The sequence below is a fragment of the Arvicanthis niloticus genome, chromosome 4 (assembly GCF_011762505.2).
Source record: "Arvicanthis niloticus isolate mArvNil1 chromosome 4, mArvNil1.pat.X, whole genome shotgun sequence".
Taxonomy (NCBI): Eukaryota; Metazoa; Chordata; class Mammalia; order Rodentia; family Muridae; genus Arvicanthis; species Arvicanthis niloticus.
Genome location: NC_047661.1, coordinates 93,968,503 through 93,986,685, shown reverse-complemented (window position 1 = coordinate 93,986,685; position 18,183 = coordinate 93,968,503). Strand labels below are relative to the sequence as shown.

At 38.1% G+C, this 18,183-nt stretch overlaps 1 protein-coding gene across 1 annotated transcript in view; it reads left to right on the top strand.

Annotated features, from left to right (window-relative positions):
- The first annotated feature begins 26 nt into the window (after positions 1–26).
- Slc30a7 (solute carrier family 30 member 7) overlaps positions 27–18,183 on the top strand; it is a 68,440-nt gene continuing 50,283 nt past the window's right edge. The window contains exons 1-5 of the mRNA XM_034501262.2: positions 27–265; positions 482–583; positions 11,920–12,033; positions 14,886–14,973; positions 15,586–15,712. Coding sequence (XP_034357153.1) covers positions 186–265; positions 482–583; positions 11,920–12,033; positions 14,886–14,973; positions 15,586–15,712 — 511 coding nt within the window. The 5' untranslated portion in view covers positions 27–185. The remainder of the gene's footprint in view (positions 266–481; positions 584–11,919; positions 12,034–14,885; positions 14,974–15,585; positions 15,713–18,183) is intronic.

Genomic DNA, 18,183 nt, shown 5'->3' with positions numbered 1-18,183 from the left:
GTTGCGCGGCCCGGGCCGGAAGTCCTCGAATTCCCGGGTGTGTGTCTGTGTCTGTGTCTCGCGGCGGTGCCGCGGCGGTCAAGCGCTTTGGGGTCCGCGTCTGAGGCGTCACTGCTGTCACTGCCGCCACCATACCGAATCACTTCTAGAGGGACGGAGACCCGGCCCTTCGCCGGGTGGAGAAGATGTTGCCCCTGTCCATCAAGGATGATGAATACAAACCACCCAAGTTCAATCTGTTCGGCAAGATCTCAGGCTGGTTTAGGTGCGGGGTGCTGTGTTTGCTGGGCGGGGGCTGCCCGGCAGGCTGAGACAAAGCTGGGAGCTAAGGATGGCCTGAGGTCCTGGATGGGAGCGTCACCCTCCTGCTGTGGTGGAAGGAGCATGTGGACTGGGTGGGTTTTGAGAGGGGAACCCGACTTCAGGGTCCCGGCAACCTCCTTGGCTCCTGCTTGCTTTTAATCACTTGTATCGTACCCAGGTCCATCCTGTCGGACAAGACATCCCGGAACCTGTTCTTCTTCCTGTGCCTGAACCTCTCTTTCGCTTTTGTGGAACTACTCTACGGCATCTGGAGCAACTGGTAACCAGAGGGGAAGATGATTGGGGCGGAAGCAGAGGGTGAGGGAGACTAGCCACTATTTGCTTAGTGCCACGTAGCTCCTTACCGGCAGGTTCAGGTCTTACCTTTGCCACTACCACTTTGCTGAGTTGCTCTCGAATACTCTCACCAAAAGGGAAGGGCTGCAGTTCTAAGATCGGGGACTCTCATTTCCTGCAACTCCATTAAAAAGCACTGTCAGGCAGGCCCCCTCCTCAGTATTATTATTATTGGCAGAAATGAATCTCTTCTCTAACAGCTTGCCTTAGCTATGCCTCAGGAAAAGCGGGAGGATCCTGTTAGCTAACCTGACAGTGGGTGTGGCGTTTTTGGGGGTTTTGGGTTTTTTAAAAAATATATATATATTTTATTTCACCTTTAAGATTCTGAGAGAGAAGATTTGAATGGCCCTGTTCGGTTTATGATTGTCTTTGAATGGCTTTTGAAGAGGTTTGTAGGCAAAGCATATGCCTTTCTCTTTTACAGTGAAACTGTCTCAGGATTTTCCTCCTATCTTTACTGCAGTAGAAAATCCCATACAGTTTTCTGAGGATGCCATTTTGACTTGATGGCTTTGGTGTCATCCTTGGGCTTTTTGTCTGTTTGGTTTTGTTTTCTGGTGTCCACGATTTGGGTAGAAGAGAGTCCAGTGTGACTAAGGAAGTAAAGTCATTTGTATTTAAGTATTTGCTGTGGGATAACTTCTGGGCTTGTGAAATTGCTCACCAAATAACAGAATTAGCACACTCCTCAAGTGTGCTAACTCCATTTCTAGATTTTATTCCCTTTTAAGAATCTGATAAGAGAGGGGTTGGAGTTAAGAGTGCTCACTGCTCTTGCAGAGAATCAGAATTTAGTTCTCAGCACCATATCTTGTGGCTCACAACTGCCTATAACTCTAGCTTCAGGGGATCAGACACCCTTTTCTCGACCTCACAGGCACACTGACATATGTGGCATGCACAGACAGACAGACAGACACACACACATGCAGGGATAAAAACAAAATGTTAAAGAGAATCTAATAGAAGATGGCGATATAACTCTCCCAGAATCTTTAGGTGCGTCACAAAGGTTCTTAGATTAACCTGTGCCATTTGTGGTTTATTTTTTGTTACTGTTAGTAAACTAACAGAGAGGAAAAAGATGACAGTCTTTGGTCTCTAGCTCTGTTGTATTTGAGCGAAGTAATTGTTTTAACCAGGCAATCATGACATCTGTTCTCTGGCATACACCTTTGATCCCAGAAATTGGGTGGCAAAGGCAGGAGGATCTCTGTGAGTTCATGGTCAGCCTGGTCTATCTACATAATTCCAGGACAGCTAGGACTAAGAGATCCTGAATCAAAAAGCCTCCAAACAAAACCAAACCTTCAGTAAGTAGTAAATCATAAAGATGATTGGTTTTATTATTGCTTGGAGTACAAAAGTCAAATGAACATCATTAACTTAATGTATTTAATAATCATTTTGATATACCTGAGAATTCTGTATACATTTCAAGGATACCTCATAACAGATTATTTTTAATCTTTTAAACTACTTAATATCTTTCAATATATCATATATGTTGAAAACATTATAGTCTTAACTTATATTTGAATGTAATACTGAATATAATAGTGAATATATTCTATTTATAATATATTTCATATTTTCTTTTAAAATTGTGTCATAATTTTGTCATATGTGCTGTTTATTCTATGACTACATTGTAGCTTATATATATATACACATTTTACTAGTTGCTCTATATTGCTACATAGTATATTTCATTATGACCTTTCATTGGCATAAATCACTTCATGGAATACCTCATTGTAGGGATTCTTAAGTGTCTGAACCACCTGTTTCATGAAAGGCTGCATGTTTAGTACCAATCTGATCACTTAAAGTACTAAAAACATTTTTGTTCAAGCTGTTTGTCAGTATACATCATTGCATAAGGGAAATATTAGTGGAACATGACTTGTTATCTGTCCTTAGGTGATTTATTTGCTCCTCTGTTTTTTGGGTAACTTTCTGCTGTCCTCAGGTGACTTGTTTTTTTCACCCTACTGGCTTATCCTTTCATTGTGTTGTTAAATCGCTCAGACTCACGTGCAGCTTTGTTGCCTGTTGTGCTGCAGTCATTTGAACCCATGTATATCAAATTTGATAGCCACAGTTGCATAGTCCCCAGAATTGTCACTGGATATGAAACAGAAATCATTTGGTGCTTGGGAGGATTTAGAAGTTCGTTGGGGATTGTGTATAGCTTAGTGGTATAGTTCTTACCTATCATGTGCTAGGCTCTGGATTCAGTCTCTAACATTGCCAAATACACACACACACACACACACACACACACACACACTGTACTGTAATCCTATAATCTCAGTATTTTGAAGGTGGAAGCAGGAAGCTCAGAAGTTCAAGGTCATGTTCAGCTACTGAATTAAAACAAAAGAATTTTCTTAACTTGGATCTTTATATATGGCTTCCTATACTATTTGGACACCAAATTTTTCAGTTTTTTTTGACTGATTATTTCCTTATGATATTGGATTATCTCTGCTTATTTCTCACCTAAATCCACTTTGTCTTGGTCATTTCTATGTTTGACTTCATTCTTTACAAATATGTTTCAGGTTGTTGAATATAAAAGATCAAGGAGATTTTCCTGGCATAGAGGATTAAAGTATGGATAAACCATTCCCATCACAGAAATGCAAAGAAATATTTGATAGAGTAGCAACAAGTGTTAAGTTCTGCCTCTATTTCCAGGGCCTCTGTTTTCAAGGAGGAGCTTGGTTAGGATCGGGCTGTATATTTGTTGGTGACGTGTCTTCAGGGGAAGAAGAGTGAAGTTCTGTGTACTTTCTCCCACTGACTGTCTACTGCTTTTCAACTAGATGGTAGCTTTACTTAAAACTCAGTATATGTGCTGTGTGTGACTGTGCCATAGTCGGGCATCTTGGCACTTGGCACAGAGTAGGGGCTTACCACGTATTTGGTAAAGGAAAGAATGAGTGATTGAATGTATAGATTCATCTGTCTCTACTAACTGCTAACTGTTTTGTTAGGGGAAACAAAAACACCAGAAGCAAAAAAAAAAAAAAATTTTTTTTTCTTTGGTTCTTAGAAATTGGGAGGGAAGTGTAGGAATCCTAGCTGTGTGTTTTATTCTTCTAGAATGCTTTTCTTTCTAGTATTTTTCCTTTTTCCCTTTTATTGAAAAGAGATTCCTTTTTCATGTAATATATCCTGATTATGGTTTCCCCTCCCCCTATTCCTTTCAGTTTCTCCCTATTGCCCCTCCCCTCTGGATCCACCCCTTCTGTCTCTCCTTAGAAAGAGGATAATGGATAATAGTAAAATAAAATCTAAGAAAAAGCAAAAACCAGCAGATTGGAATTGGACAAAACAAACAAACAGAAGAAAAAGAGCCCAAGAAAATGCACAAGAAACAGAGACCCACTGAGGAATCCCATTAAAACACTAAGCTAGAAGCCATAACATATGTGCAGAGGACCTGGTACAGCTCAGTGCAGACCCTGTTAATTTTCATCCATTCATTGTTGAGTAACTGCATAATCTCAAGGTAATACAAGAATGTAGTTTTATATTATTGAGGGTATTATTTTCTGAGTTACTGAAAAAAAACAAACCCAATAATTGTTTGAACAGACAGTATCTTTTCCCCAAGATGGTTGGCCGATCTCCTCCCCTACCTTGTACCACAATGCCTGGAGCACAGAGAGAAAGAGGCAAAAAAAAAGTACGTATTGTCTCATGAGCTTATCTGGGTGCTAACACATAATGCTGTCCCTCACTCTTTATCACATGGTCATGTCTAGAAGCAATGTGGTTTATTCCATGAAACCATATAGACTGATGCAAGCCAAGGCTTTGTTACTGAGGGAAAAAAGGGGTTTGCATTGGAGAAAGAGAAAAAAAACACTTAACACAGGAAGTGGAAGGGTAGTGTTTTAGTTTTCTCCTTTCCAAAGTTACAGCAAGGCCTCCAGCTCCTCTGGGTTGTATGGTTCACCCTCACCCCCATGCTCTAGCAAGCCACTGTGTTTGGCTTTATGTGTTTCACGCTCTGCTGCTATACATTGACTTTGCCATCTATATAAGAATTTCATGTATATCATCTACCACAGCCACTGGGAATAGTCTCACTTAGACACTAATGAGGCTCCCAAAACAAACTGTAAAGGTTGATGCTTCTGCTTTAATAAGTATTTGTCCTAGAAATGACAACAGCTTAGCTAGCTATGGTGGCACTGCTGGCAGTGAATTTGCTTGTACTTTTACTTTTCACTTTGAAAACTTAGATGAATATTTCATTTTGAAGAACATTAAGGGTCATAGAATGACATGGAGTTGTAAATTATTTCAGTACAGTTTATTAGTTTATTAACTTTATTAATAATCAGGATTCTAATTTTTTATTCTGTTTTTAAGTGTGTTCATATGTGATTGTGTTTGAGTGCACGTGTATATGAGTGACCTGTGATGGTCAGAATTTGAATTTAGAAGCTTCCTCTGTCACTTCCCACCTTATATTTTGAGAAAAATTCGTTGCCAGTCTACTTTTCTAATATCTTGATAATAAATGTATTCCTCGCCCTCTTATTTCACATTATGGAAATCAGCTGGGCAGGAGTTTGTGACTCATGATAATCCCTTCTCTTCAAATGTGAATTCATATTTAACAACCACTATGAATAGACTATTAGCTCAGTTACCAATAGACCTTTTGAGAAAGTTTTTAGGATGGAAAATCTTAAGCAGATGTAAGTAGTATGAACCTCGTGGACCCATCACCCATCTTTACAACTTACAACCTGTCTTATTTAATCTGTCTCTGTGACCACTGCTGGATTGACCCAAACAGAGCAGAGGTCCAGTCTTTCCATATTTGCTCAGTGCCGAGTCTTTAACAATGAGAGCCACCCCTAAACAGTTTCTAAATGTCCATGTGTCCTTTATTATACATTCTTTTTACATTATATTACATAGAGAAGAATCTAGATAACATCTATATATAGCGTTTGTTTGGCTGATATGGGAAGATCTTACATCTTCTAAAATTGATAGGGTTTTCTTTCTACCTTTATTTTCACAAGTGGATTTTTTTCTTTTTTAAAAGCTGTTCTTAAACTAAGCCAGTGTCAAACATCCCTGTGCCAGATTATAGATACATGCCTATTGTTAAATAAAATCCTTTTCACAAGTTTTCTTCCCTTTCCTCCCTCCCCTATCCCCTCTTTTCTTTTTTTTCTGTTCTTTGTAGACAGCAAAACCCTGTAGCCCAGGATAGCCTAGCACTTATTAGGTAGCAAAACTAGACTTGGTTATAGGGTTATCATCACCCCAGACAGGACTACAGGTATGAACCATGTGTAGCTTCAAAATTTCTTATGTAAGGTTTGTTCTGTTTTACTTAAATGTTGGCATTTCTCTTTTATGCTACAGGAGTTCTCCCTCATTAAACTGTCTTTAATGAGTCACATAAAGACATATCATAACACTTTTCAAAAGACATTACTCTTTAAAGAGGAGCAAAACCAGTACGCTGATTATAGGAACTTGTTTTTTTCCTATTACATTTTACTTCATGTGCAAATCCACAATCTTAGGTAATATCTATACCACTTTTTATGTTTTACTTGCTTTTTATTTTTCAAAAGTTTTTATTACATTTTATTGGTGTGTGTGCACATGCATATGTCTTTGGTGGACATGTAGAAACCAGAGGATATCCTGTGGGTGTCGGCTCTCTATTTCCACCATGTGGGTTCTGGGCCTTGAACACTGGTCTTCAGGCTTGGTGTCAGGCACCTTTCCCTCCAGAATCATCTTACCAGTCTCTACCTTTATGTTTTAAAGAACTGTGCTGTACAGTCCAAATGAGAATTCATAGTGGGTAACGCTTGCTTGTACTGATGGTCAGCAATGAAATTCACATTTTTCCACCAGTATCTTTACATAGAATGAGAACTGGAGGCTTTTCGTGTGTGTTTATCTACTCATCTGGAGCTAAGTGACTTTCACATCATGGCCCTAGGTTCAAAGACAAAGCTTCATGTCACCTGCTGTAAGAGAACATGGTGCTCTTCCATTTCAGAAGAGGAAGTAGTTTTTCAGGTTGGGTTACTTTTTATTAAATGCTAAAATCTAACATGGGAATATAATGCAGTGGTACAGCCCCAGCACCACAAGAGAGAGAGAGAGAGAGAGAGAGAGAGAGAGAGAGAGAGAGAGAGAGAGAGAGAGAAAGAGAGAGAGAGAGAGAGAATAAGTATTTAAAAGAACTTGGTTGCTATAATCTGCAAGATTTACTGTTTTGTTTCTCCTTAAAGCAATCTTTTATATCATTGAATGTATAGAAAACAAATTTGTTGAAAAGAAGAAGCTGGCTGGGGTTCCTGTGAAAGTAGTGTAAGTGCTCTGCACACCAGAGTTTCTAGTTGGGAAGTAAAAGTCTTTTTTTTTTTTTTTTTTTTTTTTAATTTATTTTTTATTGGATATTTTATTTACATTTCAGATGCCATCCCCTTTCCCCATTTCCCCTCCCTAGAAAACCCCTATACTATACCCCCTTCTCGTTTTCGTATAAATCTTAAGTTCCAGGTGTTCATGGGTTGGTGCTTTCCAAGTTATCTGGGGAAGAAGCTGCTCAGACTTCAGGTGCGTGGCTGGGAATGTTGGACATCTCAAGCTTCCAGTCTAGCAAAATATCACATGCTTCTTTTCCAGGCAGCTTTCAGGAAAACAAAACAAAACAAACAAACAAACAAAAAAACATGTGTCTGTTCTTAGCAAAACATTCTCTTATAAGACAGTTTCCAGAACATGACATGACACAACTGAGTCTCCAAAGAAACTAGAAATTTCCACTTCACATTGATCTTCTGGTTATGTGGTGGTTATTTCTGAGCCTTCAATTTGGTTTAGCTGGTCTCTGTTTGCCTTTATGCCAGCCCCCACTGTTTTGATTAATGTAGCTCTGAGCTTTTGAAATTGGAAAATAGAAGTCTTTCATTTTTGGTCCTCTTCTTCAAGAATATTATTGTTTTGTATAGGACCATTGCTTTTGTTATATGAATAAAACTTTTTTTAGGTTAATCAATCTAAGAACATGCCTGGTCTTGGGCCTAGGCCCCCTACACATATGTAGCAGATGTGCGGCTTGGTCTTCATGTGGTTCCCCTAATAATTGGAGCAGGGGCTGTGTCTGACTCTGACTCTGTTTACCTGCCTTCAGATTCTTTCCCCTAGCTGGGCTCCCTTGTTTGGCCTCAGTGGGAGAGGGTGCACTCAGTCCTGATATGACTTGATGTGCCAGGGAGGGTTGGTACCTGTGGGGGAGCTGGGGGGTGGTTCCCCTTCTCTCAGGAGAAGGGGAAGAGGAAATGGAGGAAGAGGGTGGGAGGAGAGGAGGAAGGGGATTGTGATCATGATGTAAAATGGATAAATAAATTAATGAAAAAAAGTAGGTTAATTTTTTTATATGTATGAATGTTTTGCCAGTATGTGTGTATGTATGTGTACCTTGTGCTTGAGGTCAAAAGAGGGTGTCATCCCCTAGAACTGGAGTTATGGGTGTTTATGAACCACCACATGGGTGCTGGGAACTGAACCCCGATCCTCTGGGAGAACAACAGATGTTTTTAACTGCTGAGCCACTTCTCCAGCCCCTATTCTTCTTGTAATGTGAATGTTAAGATTGGCTTGACACTCTCAATAGGTAATGATTTGAAAACGTAACTCATTTGGGGAAGTATCATTCTCTGAGTTCTCGCTGATTCGTCACATGTGCAGAAACTGAAGTGGTGCAGATTAGCACTGTTCCTGAACAAAAGTGCCCCACACCTCCCAGAAGCTTTGCTTAGTTCTAAATGAAGGGTAGGTGTAGGGTGCAGCTCAGTGGGAGAGCATATATTTAGTGTGTCTGAAGCATTGGTTCACTAAAAATGGGCCTTTTGCATATATAAACATGAAAGTTTCCCCATTTATTTAGGTAATTTTTAATTTCATCAATATTTTGTAGTTTTCAGAGTTTAAGTTTTAGCATTTGTTAAATTTATCCTTCAAAATGTTAATTTTTCTTTTGAGTGCTGTTGTAAATGGAAAATTTTTGATTTAACTTTTGTTCTTTTTTACCATGTAGGAATGAAAATTATTTTGATGTTGATTATGTTTATCCAGTAGAATTACATTAATTCAGGCAGGGTTTTCTGTGTATTCTTTAATATTTTTATATGTAAGATAATAGCATCTATAAATATACATAGTTTCTTTTTTCTACTCTGAGGAATTTGATTTTATTTCCTACCTATTGTCCTGCTTAGATTCTCCAGTAAAATAATAAATAAAAAATGAAAAGGGGCATCATTGTCATGTTCCTGATCTTTGGGGAAAACAGCTTTTCACTATTAATTAATTAGTCAATGAATTTTACCATTTAATGATGATATCAGCTTTATATTTTTGTAGCTATCATACAGAAAGTTAAAGGAATTCTTTGTATTTTAAATTTGTTGTTTATTTCAATCACCAGGCATGTTACATTTTATGCAATGTCTTTTGTCTATTGAAAGTTTTTGTCCTTTATTCAGATGATACATTGATTGATTTTCATATATTAAAGCATCCATGAGTTCTTGAATTTAGTCACAGTTGATCAGGATATGTTTACTCTTGAGTTACATTATTAGATCTGCCTCCTAGTGTCTTGTTGAGGGTTTTTGCATTCATATTCATAAGAGGTACTGGTACAGTTTCTTTCTCAATGGCTCATCTGGTTTTAGTCTTAAACTAACACTGGTCTTATCCTAGGGAAGTAGTCTCTTCTGTTTATTTTAAGTGTTTGTGAAAGATTAATTATGTTTTTAAAATGTTTGTGACCAATGAGGCCAGCATGGGATGTTTTGTTGGTAGTTGTTTCTGTCAGCTTTAAAATAACTAAGTTAAGCTTTTCTTACCATAGGGTTCAGATTAACTTTCAGATAGATTTATGACATTTGTCACCTCTCAGAACTTGTTTTTAGATAGTTTGTTGACATATAGTTCATAGTCTTTCCCTACTATTCCTTTCAGTTCTGTAAAGTCAACAACATCTCTCTTTATTCTTGATTTTTAGTGGTTAGAATGTTTCTGTTGTCATTTGGGTTTTCATAAAGACTCACTGTGTAGCCCAGCCTCAACTGCTTCCTCAATTTCTGTGATCTGGGATTACAGACTCACCCACGCCTGGGGCTTGCCTCTTTTTCATGGATCAGTTGACATAAAGGTTGCCAATTTCCTTGATTTTTGTCAAAGAATAAACATTTGGTTTAGATAATTTTTCCTGTTTAAAAACAGAATATCTCAGTTGTCCTTAAAGATAGAAGTAAGCCAAACTTCTTTCTTACGTCTTTGAACATGTTGCCATATTATGGTCTGACTTGGATCATTTCTAGTAAGAATCATCTATGACTTATCATTTTTCCCTCTCTATCAACTTAGTGATACTCCTCCCCCATGGTATTCACTAACTATCCTGGGTTATGATTCACATTCTTTCAGGAATTCTGGGTAATTCTCAGCTACTTCATCTGATTCTGTCATGTAAAGTTTCTGACTATGGAAAGTCTCCCTTTGCTCATGAATATTCTACAGCTCCACACCATATTCCTTTAACACATTATTTTTGTATTTGTGCTTTATCTGTGTACCAATGCAAACCTGGTGCACACAGAGGCCAGAAGAGATTGTTGGATCCCCTAGAACTGGAATTACAGGTAGTTGTGAGCCACTGTGGGTGCTAAGAACTTAATCTGGTGTTTTTTAACTGCTGAGCAGTCTCTCTAGTTTCTGATCTCTCTGACAGTTCTAACATCCGGGCCGTTTCTTGTTCTGATTCTGTCGCTTGCCTTAGTTCTTGACTGAGTTTTTGTTAGTACTCCTCACCTTCTCCTCTCTTATCCTTTTAAGTATTTCACATAATACTTGTTTTATGTCATAAATAGTTATTACATAGTGAGCATTATATTTAAAATAAAGCCTGAGGTTTGTCGTTATTATGTACAGAAATGGCCCACCTGTTTACCTTTCTGACCACTAACTGTAGTTTGAAGTAACTAGTTTGAAAGTGATCCATAATTGATCTAGCTTTGAGTCTGGGGATTTGTTTTTGATGATGAATTTTAATAAGTGACAGTTTAGTTTTCTTGTGGCTCCTACAGACCTGTGCTTGGTGTAAAAATTAGAGTACTAGATACTTGATTGTATCTCTCCAGCCTCTAATCATATAACTGATCATGATACTTGATCTGTTCTCAGCTTTCCACAAGTCTGTGCCTGTACCACAGCCAGGTCTCTCTCTGGTCTTGGTAGATTCCTATTGCCGTATCACATGTTTGCCAAAGACATGGTGTGAGTTCTGCTGGAGCTTTAGACTCAGGCAGTTAAGGTTCAATGAGTGTCAGGGTTCATTTGTTCATTCTTTCTCTCTTTCTTTTAAATAAAGAATAGAGTGTTGGTGCTGGAGAGATGGCTCAGAGGTTAAGAGCACTGGTTGCTCTGCCAGAGGTCCTGAGTTCAATTCCCCCCCCCAACCACATGGTGGTTCATAACCATCTATAAAATGAGATCTGGTACTTTCTTCAGGCATGTAGGCATACATGCAGGTGTATACATAATAAGTAAGTAAATCTTAAGGAAAAAGATAGAGGTTTGTTAAGCTCGTGGTTCTGACAGTTGGAAAAAGGTTTTTCTAGTTGTATCATAGCACAGAGAGGGCATCACAGGGCGAGAGCTGAAAGTGGACAGTTACAGACGTGGGGCTGAAGAGACGACTTGGTGTTAACAGCACTGGCTGCTCTTACAAAGATCCATGTTCAGTTACCAGCATCCACATGGCAGCTCACTACTGTCTGTATCTCTGTATCTGGGTATCTAACAGTCACTTCTGACCTCCATGAGCATCAGGCACACACGGGGTACATGTACCTACGTACAGGCAGTCATACACCTAAAGTAAAACAAATCTTTAAAAATAATAATGATAGCAGACTTCTTTGCCCCAAGATAAGGGCCTCCCCCACCGCGGCAGTGTTGACCTTTGTGACTGGACAGTGAGCAACTCCTGTGCTGCTACATGCAGCACATGGCTGTTCTTTTACTGTTCTCAGCAGCACTGAGCTTTTACTTAACAGGATCTTTCTGTGTCTCATATTTCAATACTGCCTTAGAAGGTAATTCTGGATGAACCTTAGTTTTTAGGGAGACAGGTTTACTGTTTGCTTTGTATTATAATGCACCATTTTATTTGCTCTTTTTCAGCCTAGGCTTGATCTCCGACTCTTTCCACATGTTTTTTGATAGTACTGCCATATTGGCCGGATTGGCAGCTTCTGTTATTTCCAAGTGGAGAGATAATGATGCTTTCTCTTATGGGTAAGTCTTTAAAATACTTTTCTTGAACTACTAAGATACACAGAAAATTATCCAGCTCTTAAAGCTGTGAGATTTTACAAGTTGAGTTTACTTTGTGATCTGAGCTCTTGAGACCCACCTCAGGCTTTTTACAGTCCTTCCTGTGCGCTTCCCTCAGGGCTACCTTCTAACTTCCGGGATTAGAGCTACCTGCTTTAAAAGTATATGGAGGAAGGGAAGTCAAGGGGGCGATGAAGAAGTACATTATAATCCCCCAAATAAAAGAAATAGTTTTTTAAAAATATATGATCAGAACCTATAGTGTAACTTTTTTTCTTGAGCAGAATCTTTTGTTTGGCAAATAAACCGTTAGTTTTACTAAAAGAATTAAGGGGATATATTGTTGCTGTATAAGGATTAGGAAATCCTTATAAACCTTTTTTTTTCCCTGACAAAGAAAAATCATATGACACCTCTATTTTTTCTATTGTTTTACTAAAGAGATATTTTGCTGTTATTTATTTAAAATTGTTTCATAACAATGTTTATTTGTCTTTTTAGCTTTGCTCTTCTATATGCTGATTTTATCTCTGATTTGTACACTCAGCCACTTACCATGCAAGGGCCTTTGATGAGCCAGATTAGAGCAGAATTGGCTTCCTGCCCCACTGACTGGGGAAGCAATGGGTTTTCTTTATTGATTTAAACTTCCTGATTTTCCTGTTTTGAGTTCTTAGACCATTTCTTAGTACAATTCTGTTTATCAGAGTTGAAAACTAATATCCATTACCACCTTTATCATAATGTTAATTCCTTCCCTGCTCCTCCCTGCTTCATCTCTTCCCTCAGGGCTTCCTCATGTCTGCTCTTCACCTCCTGTCTGTCTGTCTGTTACCTTTGCTTATGCACCATATCCTCATGCTCATCTCTCCTGACTCTCACTTTCCCTCCCCTCTTCCACCTCCTTAGCCTGTTTCCCCCACCCCTCTTCAGTCTGGGGTGTCCTTGGGCCCTCATTTTGCCTTGGCTGAAGAATTCATACAAGAGACATGCTTGCTTAGGCAATCCACTTTCATAAATTACACGTTTTCACTCTAAGACTTACTCGGTTCAGGTAAACATAATCATCTATGATCATTTGTCTGGTTTTTCTTCTTCATTTTAAACCTACTACCAGTACCAGGTGCAGTAATAAACTAAAGGTAATCCAGCACTTTATGAGAATGCATGAAACATATCTACCAACCTAAAAATTAGGAACCAAAAGATTCCTAAAAAATGTCTTACCTTTGATCTTGAAATTTAGTGAGCCAAGGATAAGATGCTTTCTGTCAAGTATTAGCTATGGGACTAGAGGGAGAGAATGCTCTTTGGTTTGAACAATAATCCTACGGATTTATTACATTAATCTCTTTTAGTGTAAATTATAGAAAACTGGCTGTATATTATTTGAATTTAGTAAACTTTTCTTTAAAGAAGTACATGCTTTAATGAATAATGCATGAATCTAATTTACTTGTATTTGTTTAAAATGGAATGCAAAATTCATATTATGTTATAGTAACTTGATAATATGAACTCAGATGTAACTACATAGAGGACTCATGACAAGTTTGTTCAACCTGGCATGGTTGGTACATATGGTTGTACTTCCAGAACTTGGAGGTCATTTCAAACCCAGGTATAGCTTCTTAGTGAGTTCCAGGGTACCCTGAGAGGGTCTCTACATACAACAGTCTTTTGTCAGAAAGAAAATGTTCTCCTTACTTGAAAAGTGTTTTTATAGCAGAACATTACATTTAGAAGTTGATATAGAAAACTAGCAAAGCCAGGTGGTGGTGCACACCTTTGATCTCAGCTCTCAGGAGGCAGAGACCAGCCTGATCTACAGAGCAAGTCCCAGGACAGCCAGGGCTACTCTGAGAAACCCTGTCTTGAAAAATGGGGGCTTGTGGGTGGGGTGGGGCGGTAAAGATAGATAGGCTCTTTACATAGTCTAACTTGGCCTAGACCTTACAATCCTCCTGGCCAAGCTTCTGCAGGGGTTACAAGTAAATGCCACCACACAGTACCTGAAAGAGGAGTTTTGATGCTTTGTAGTGTTGAAGAAGGACTAGCTGATGTGAACACACTTTGACTAACACTTAGCTATGTAAAAGTATAAAGTTAAAGTTGTTGCCATGGCTGTAACAAGCGATATAGAACAGTGAGATCTTTCCCCAGTGCTTCACCTAAGTAGGAGGCAGAAAATATTTGGTCCCAGAGAGAAAAGACAAGCATTTAAAAAAGGTTTCATAAAGTGATGTGAGGATAGAGTTAATTCTAAAGATAGATAAAAGAAAGTTTAGGCCGAATATGTTAGTCTTAGAAAAAGATAACAAACATAAATGTCAAGTTGTCTCTGCCATGATGCAGGGATGCTTTAGCCTCACTTGAGATCAGAGCTCCATTTCCTGAAGACTTCATAGCTATAAGGTATGACCAAAGCATGAGTTCTCAGAAAAGAAGAGATAAGTTTATTTAAACCAGATTTCCTAGACACTTTTCTCTTACTTTCTTTGGATCCTTCCTCTTTGTCCCCTTGCAGTGGCGACTTGAGATTTACATTTCTGAGACAGGCCTTTCTATGCCCACTTACTATCAGGAGACCTTTTGCTTTCTGGAAGTCTGTGTTTTGTGACATTTTCTATTAAATATCATTCATAATAAATTAATTTTCTCATTTGGTTTACATTATTATATAAATGTATTCTATAAATAAAAAGATATTATTGGTACTTAAAATTACATAATATGATGTGTAAGCTCTAAAATGTACATATTCATTTGGATTTTAAGAAGTATAATTCACTGTTTACCTTGCTCTTCCTTAGGTATGTTAGAGCAGAAGTCCTGGCTGGCTTTGTCAATGGGCTGTTTTTGATCTTCACTGCTTTCTTTATTTTCTCAGAAGGAGTTGAGGTATAGTAGATAATTGCTAGAGTCAGAAATGACTTTTCAAAGAAAATGCTTTAAAGATGTAATAGTAATACAGATCTTTCCAACTATCATGTATTGAGGTTTGTCTTGTGTTTACAGAAGGACTTATGAAATAGCTGAAAATTTTACATTATATGAAATATCTTGAGATGGGAAGCAAGGGAACCGTAGAGCTGCAGACTCTGTGAATGAAGTGTTGTCTGTGAGAAGGAGAGATGCAGTCTGGGTAATAAGAGCCTTTAGGAATGGTTTCTTTAAAAATCTAGAACCTGAGAGTTTTGCTAGTGAACTTTTAATACCTGGTATATGTTTTGTAAGAATGGAAGAAAAATGTGAAGATTAGTGAAGTATAGAGAGCAAGAGGAACAGGTTTGGAACCAAATATCCTCACACTTACTTACCTTTGTTTGGAAATAGTAATTGTTACTTTTTCTGCAACTATGTGAAGAGTAGGTCTGGCTGTCTCACTATGGCAGGTAGTTTTAAACACCTTTACTTCTGAAAACAGCTAAAATTTTAACACTGCATCATATTGTCAGCAGTTGTTCAATACAGAATTGTATCAATGTTGATCCTGTATTGTGTGTTTTCTAGAGAGCATTGGCTCCTCCAGATGTACACCACGAGAGACTGCTGCTTGTTTCAATTCTTGGATTTGTGGTAAACCTAGTAGGAATATTTGTTTTCAATCATGGAGGTCACGGACATTCTCATGGCTCTGGTATGATGGTTAGAACTATTTGTTTCTTCATTTTTTAACATTTATTGTGTGTATGTATGTGTGTGTCTGTGTGTGTGACTATGACCACACGCGCTACAGAGGCATGTCAGAGGACAACTTGGGAGAGTTCAGCTTTATAGACTTTGGGATAGATATCCTTGCTAGTTACCATTTCTCCTATCTATCTATCTATCTATCTATCTATCTATCTATCTATCTATCTATCATCTATCTTGCATGTTGCTATCATTAAGTACTCTAGAAAATTAATAATTTTAAAGTTACAAAAGTATAATTTCTAGATCTCAGAAGTGTCTTCTTGAGCCATCCTTGTACTTCTCCATAGTCCTTCATCCCAGTGCCTCCCAGAGCTTTTGTGCTTGTTATCATGTTTGTATGGATCTCTCTAGACGTCTGCCTTATGTAATATTTAATTCATATTAAAAGGTATCAGAAAACCACAAAGCTAATTATTAAAGTGTGTGTATCTGTAATTTACTATATAATGTGTTTCCAAAATCCTTCCATTGATAGACGTTGGTCTACTACCTTGCATTTTTCTTTTATTAATTTATGAAATCATTTTATTGTAATGAACTCACATTGTCAATGACCACAGAAAACTCCATGGTATGAAGTCAGGGTGTCTATAGTGTCAGTAATTGGGAGACAGAGGCAGGATGATTAATGGCTTACCTGTTCTGCATAGTGAATTCTAGTCTATCTAGGGTGCAAATAGAGAAACTGTCTCAATCACAAAGCAAAATAAAAGCTAAAAAACACAAACAAAACCCCTTAAAATCAGACAGCATAGAAAGCTACCACGTTGCACAGTTTAGATCTACAGCATTTCCATCGCTATAGTTAGTTCTTTTAATTAACGGATACATGTTTTTAGTTTTTAAGTTGCCCTCCAAAATGACTGTCATTCAGTTCATTTCCAGAAATAAATCTAAGTATTAATTTTCTCCCCAACCCACATCAACCTTTGATATTACAGATTAAAGTGGTTTTGCTCATATTTGATACAGGTGGCTTTTGTTTTCATGTCTCTGGTTAGTAGTGAGGTTGAACCATCTGTCGGTGTGTTTCTAGACAATAACTGCTTCTCTATCGTTTTTTCCCCCCTGCTCCATTTATAAGTTGCAGTATTACTTAGTATTGCTGCTTTCCTTTGTTTTATGTGTTATAAATATCTTTCCTGAGTTGATGCTTGTATTTAAGTTTTTACATAAATCAATCTCTATAGGGATTAGTCTGATGGTTAACATTAATTGTCACAGACACAATCTCTATTCTCCTGAGAAGACAGTCTGAGTGAAGGACTGTGTACATTAGGTGAGCATGCTGAGGGGGATTGTCTCAGTGTGGGAAACTGACCCGATGGCACCATTCCCTAGAAGGGGTCCTGAAGCGGAGCTTAGCAGCAAGCAAATGAGCTCACCTGGAGATGTGATATGAATAGCTGTTTGAAGTCCCCTCTTGACAGAAAAGAAGCAGTGCAAGCTGAGACGCCCCTTCTCTCCATAATCACTCACTTTCTACTTTCTTCAGGGTATTTTTGTCACAGCAACAGAAATGAAAGTACAATATAGTCCGAGTTTTGTCATGCTTTTCTTTTCTTTCCTTTTTTTCTTTTTTTCTTTCTTTCTTTTTTCTTTTGGTGTATGTGTATTTTTTCCTTTGTTTCAGGGATTTCCTTTTCCAGGACCATGGATACCAAATCCTCCATTTTAGTATTTCATTTTGATGTGATGGTTTCTTGCTACCTAGTTTGTTCTTCCATCTGTTTATACGTTATTCTTCCTCATGAGTGACTTGGAGACACAGCTTCCTTAGGAGGAGTAAGCATTTTCTAGTCATTTTCTTAAGAAAACTTTGAATATCCTGAAGATAACGGCATCTACTTCAGATGCTTAGTAAGTTAACTCAGTAATATACAACAACTCCACCCACTGCAGTGTTGTTTTCTTCCTCTTCCTTTATGATTATTGAAATGCCTGTTTGTAACCCATCAGTATAGTTTCACACTAACTGGCTCGTATCACTATTTTTTCTGTGCCTTTGTATTCATCTTTCTGGTTTTCATTTTTCTTAGTGTGCGTTAAACTTCTCTTAGTGTTCTTTGATTTACCTCCAAAGCCCTTTACTATTTTGAGCGAGCAGGTTTTGTTTATCTGGATTGCTTCAACTTCCCTTTTATTTTAAAGGGAGTTGTGTAGATTATAGAATTTTTGATTTCTGCACCCTACCACTACCATTTCCATAATTACCCATTGCCTTTTAGCCTCTAGGATTTCTTCCTTTCATTTGTTTCATTTTAAAGTTATTTATTTAATATGTATGTGTGTATGCATGTTATGGCACATATGTTGACAAAGGTGTTATTTGGCATGTGGAAGAACATCCAACATTCTATTTGCTTATCAACTTGGCTGTTCCACTTGCTTGCTTGCCTGCTTCCTCCTCTT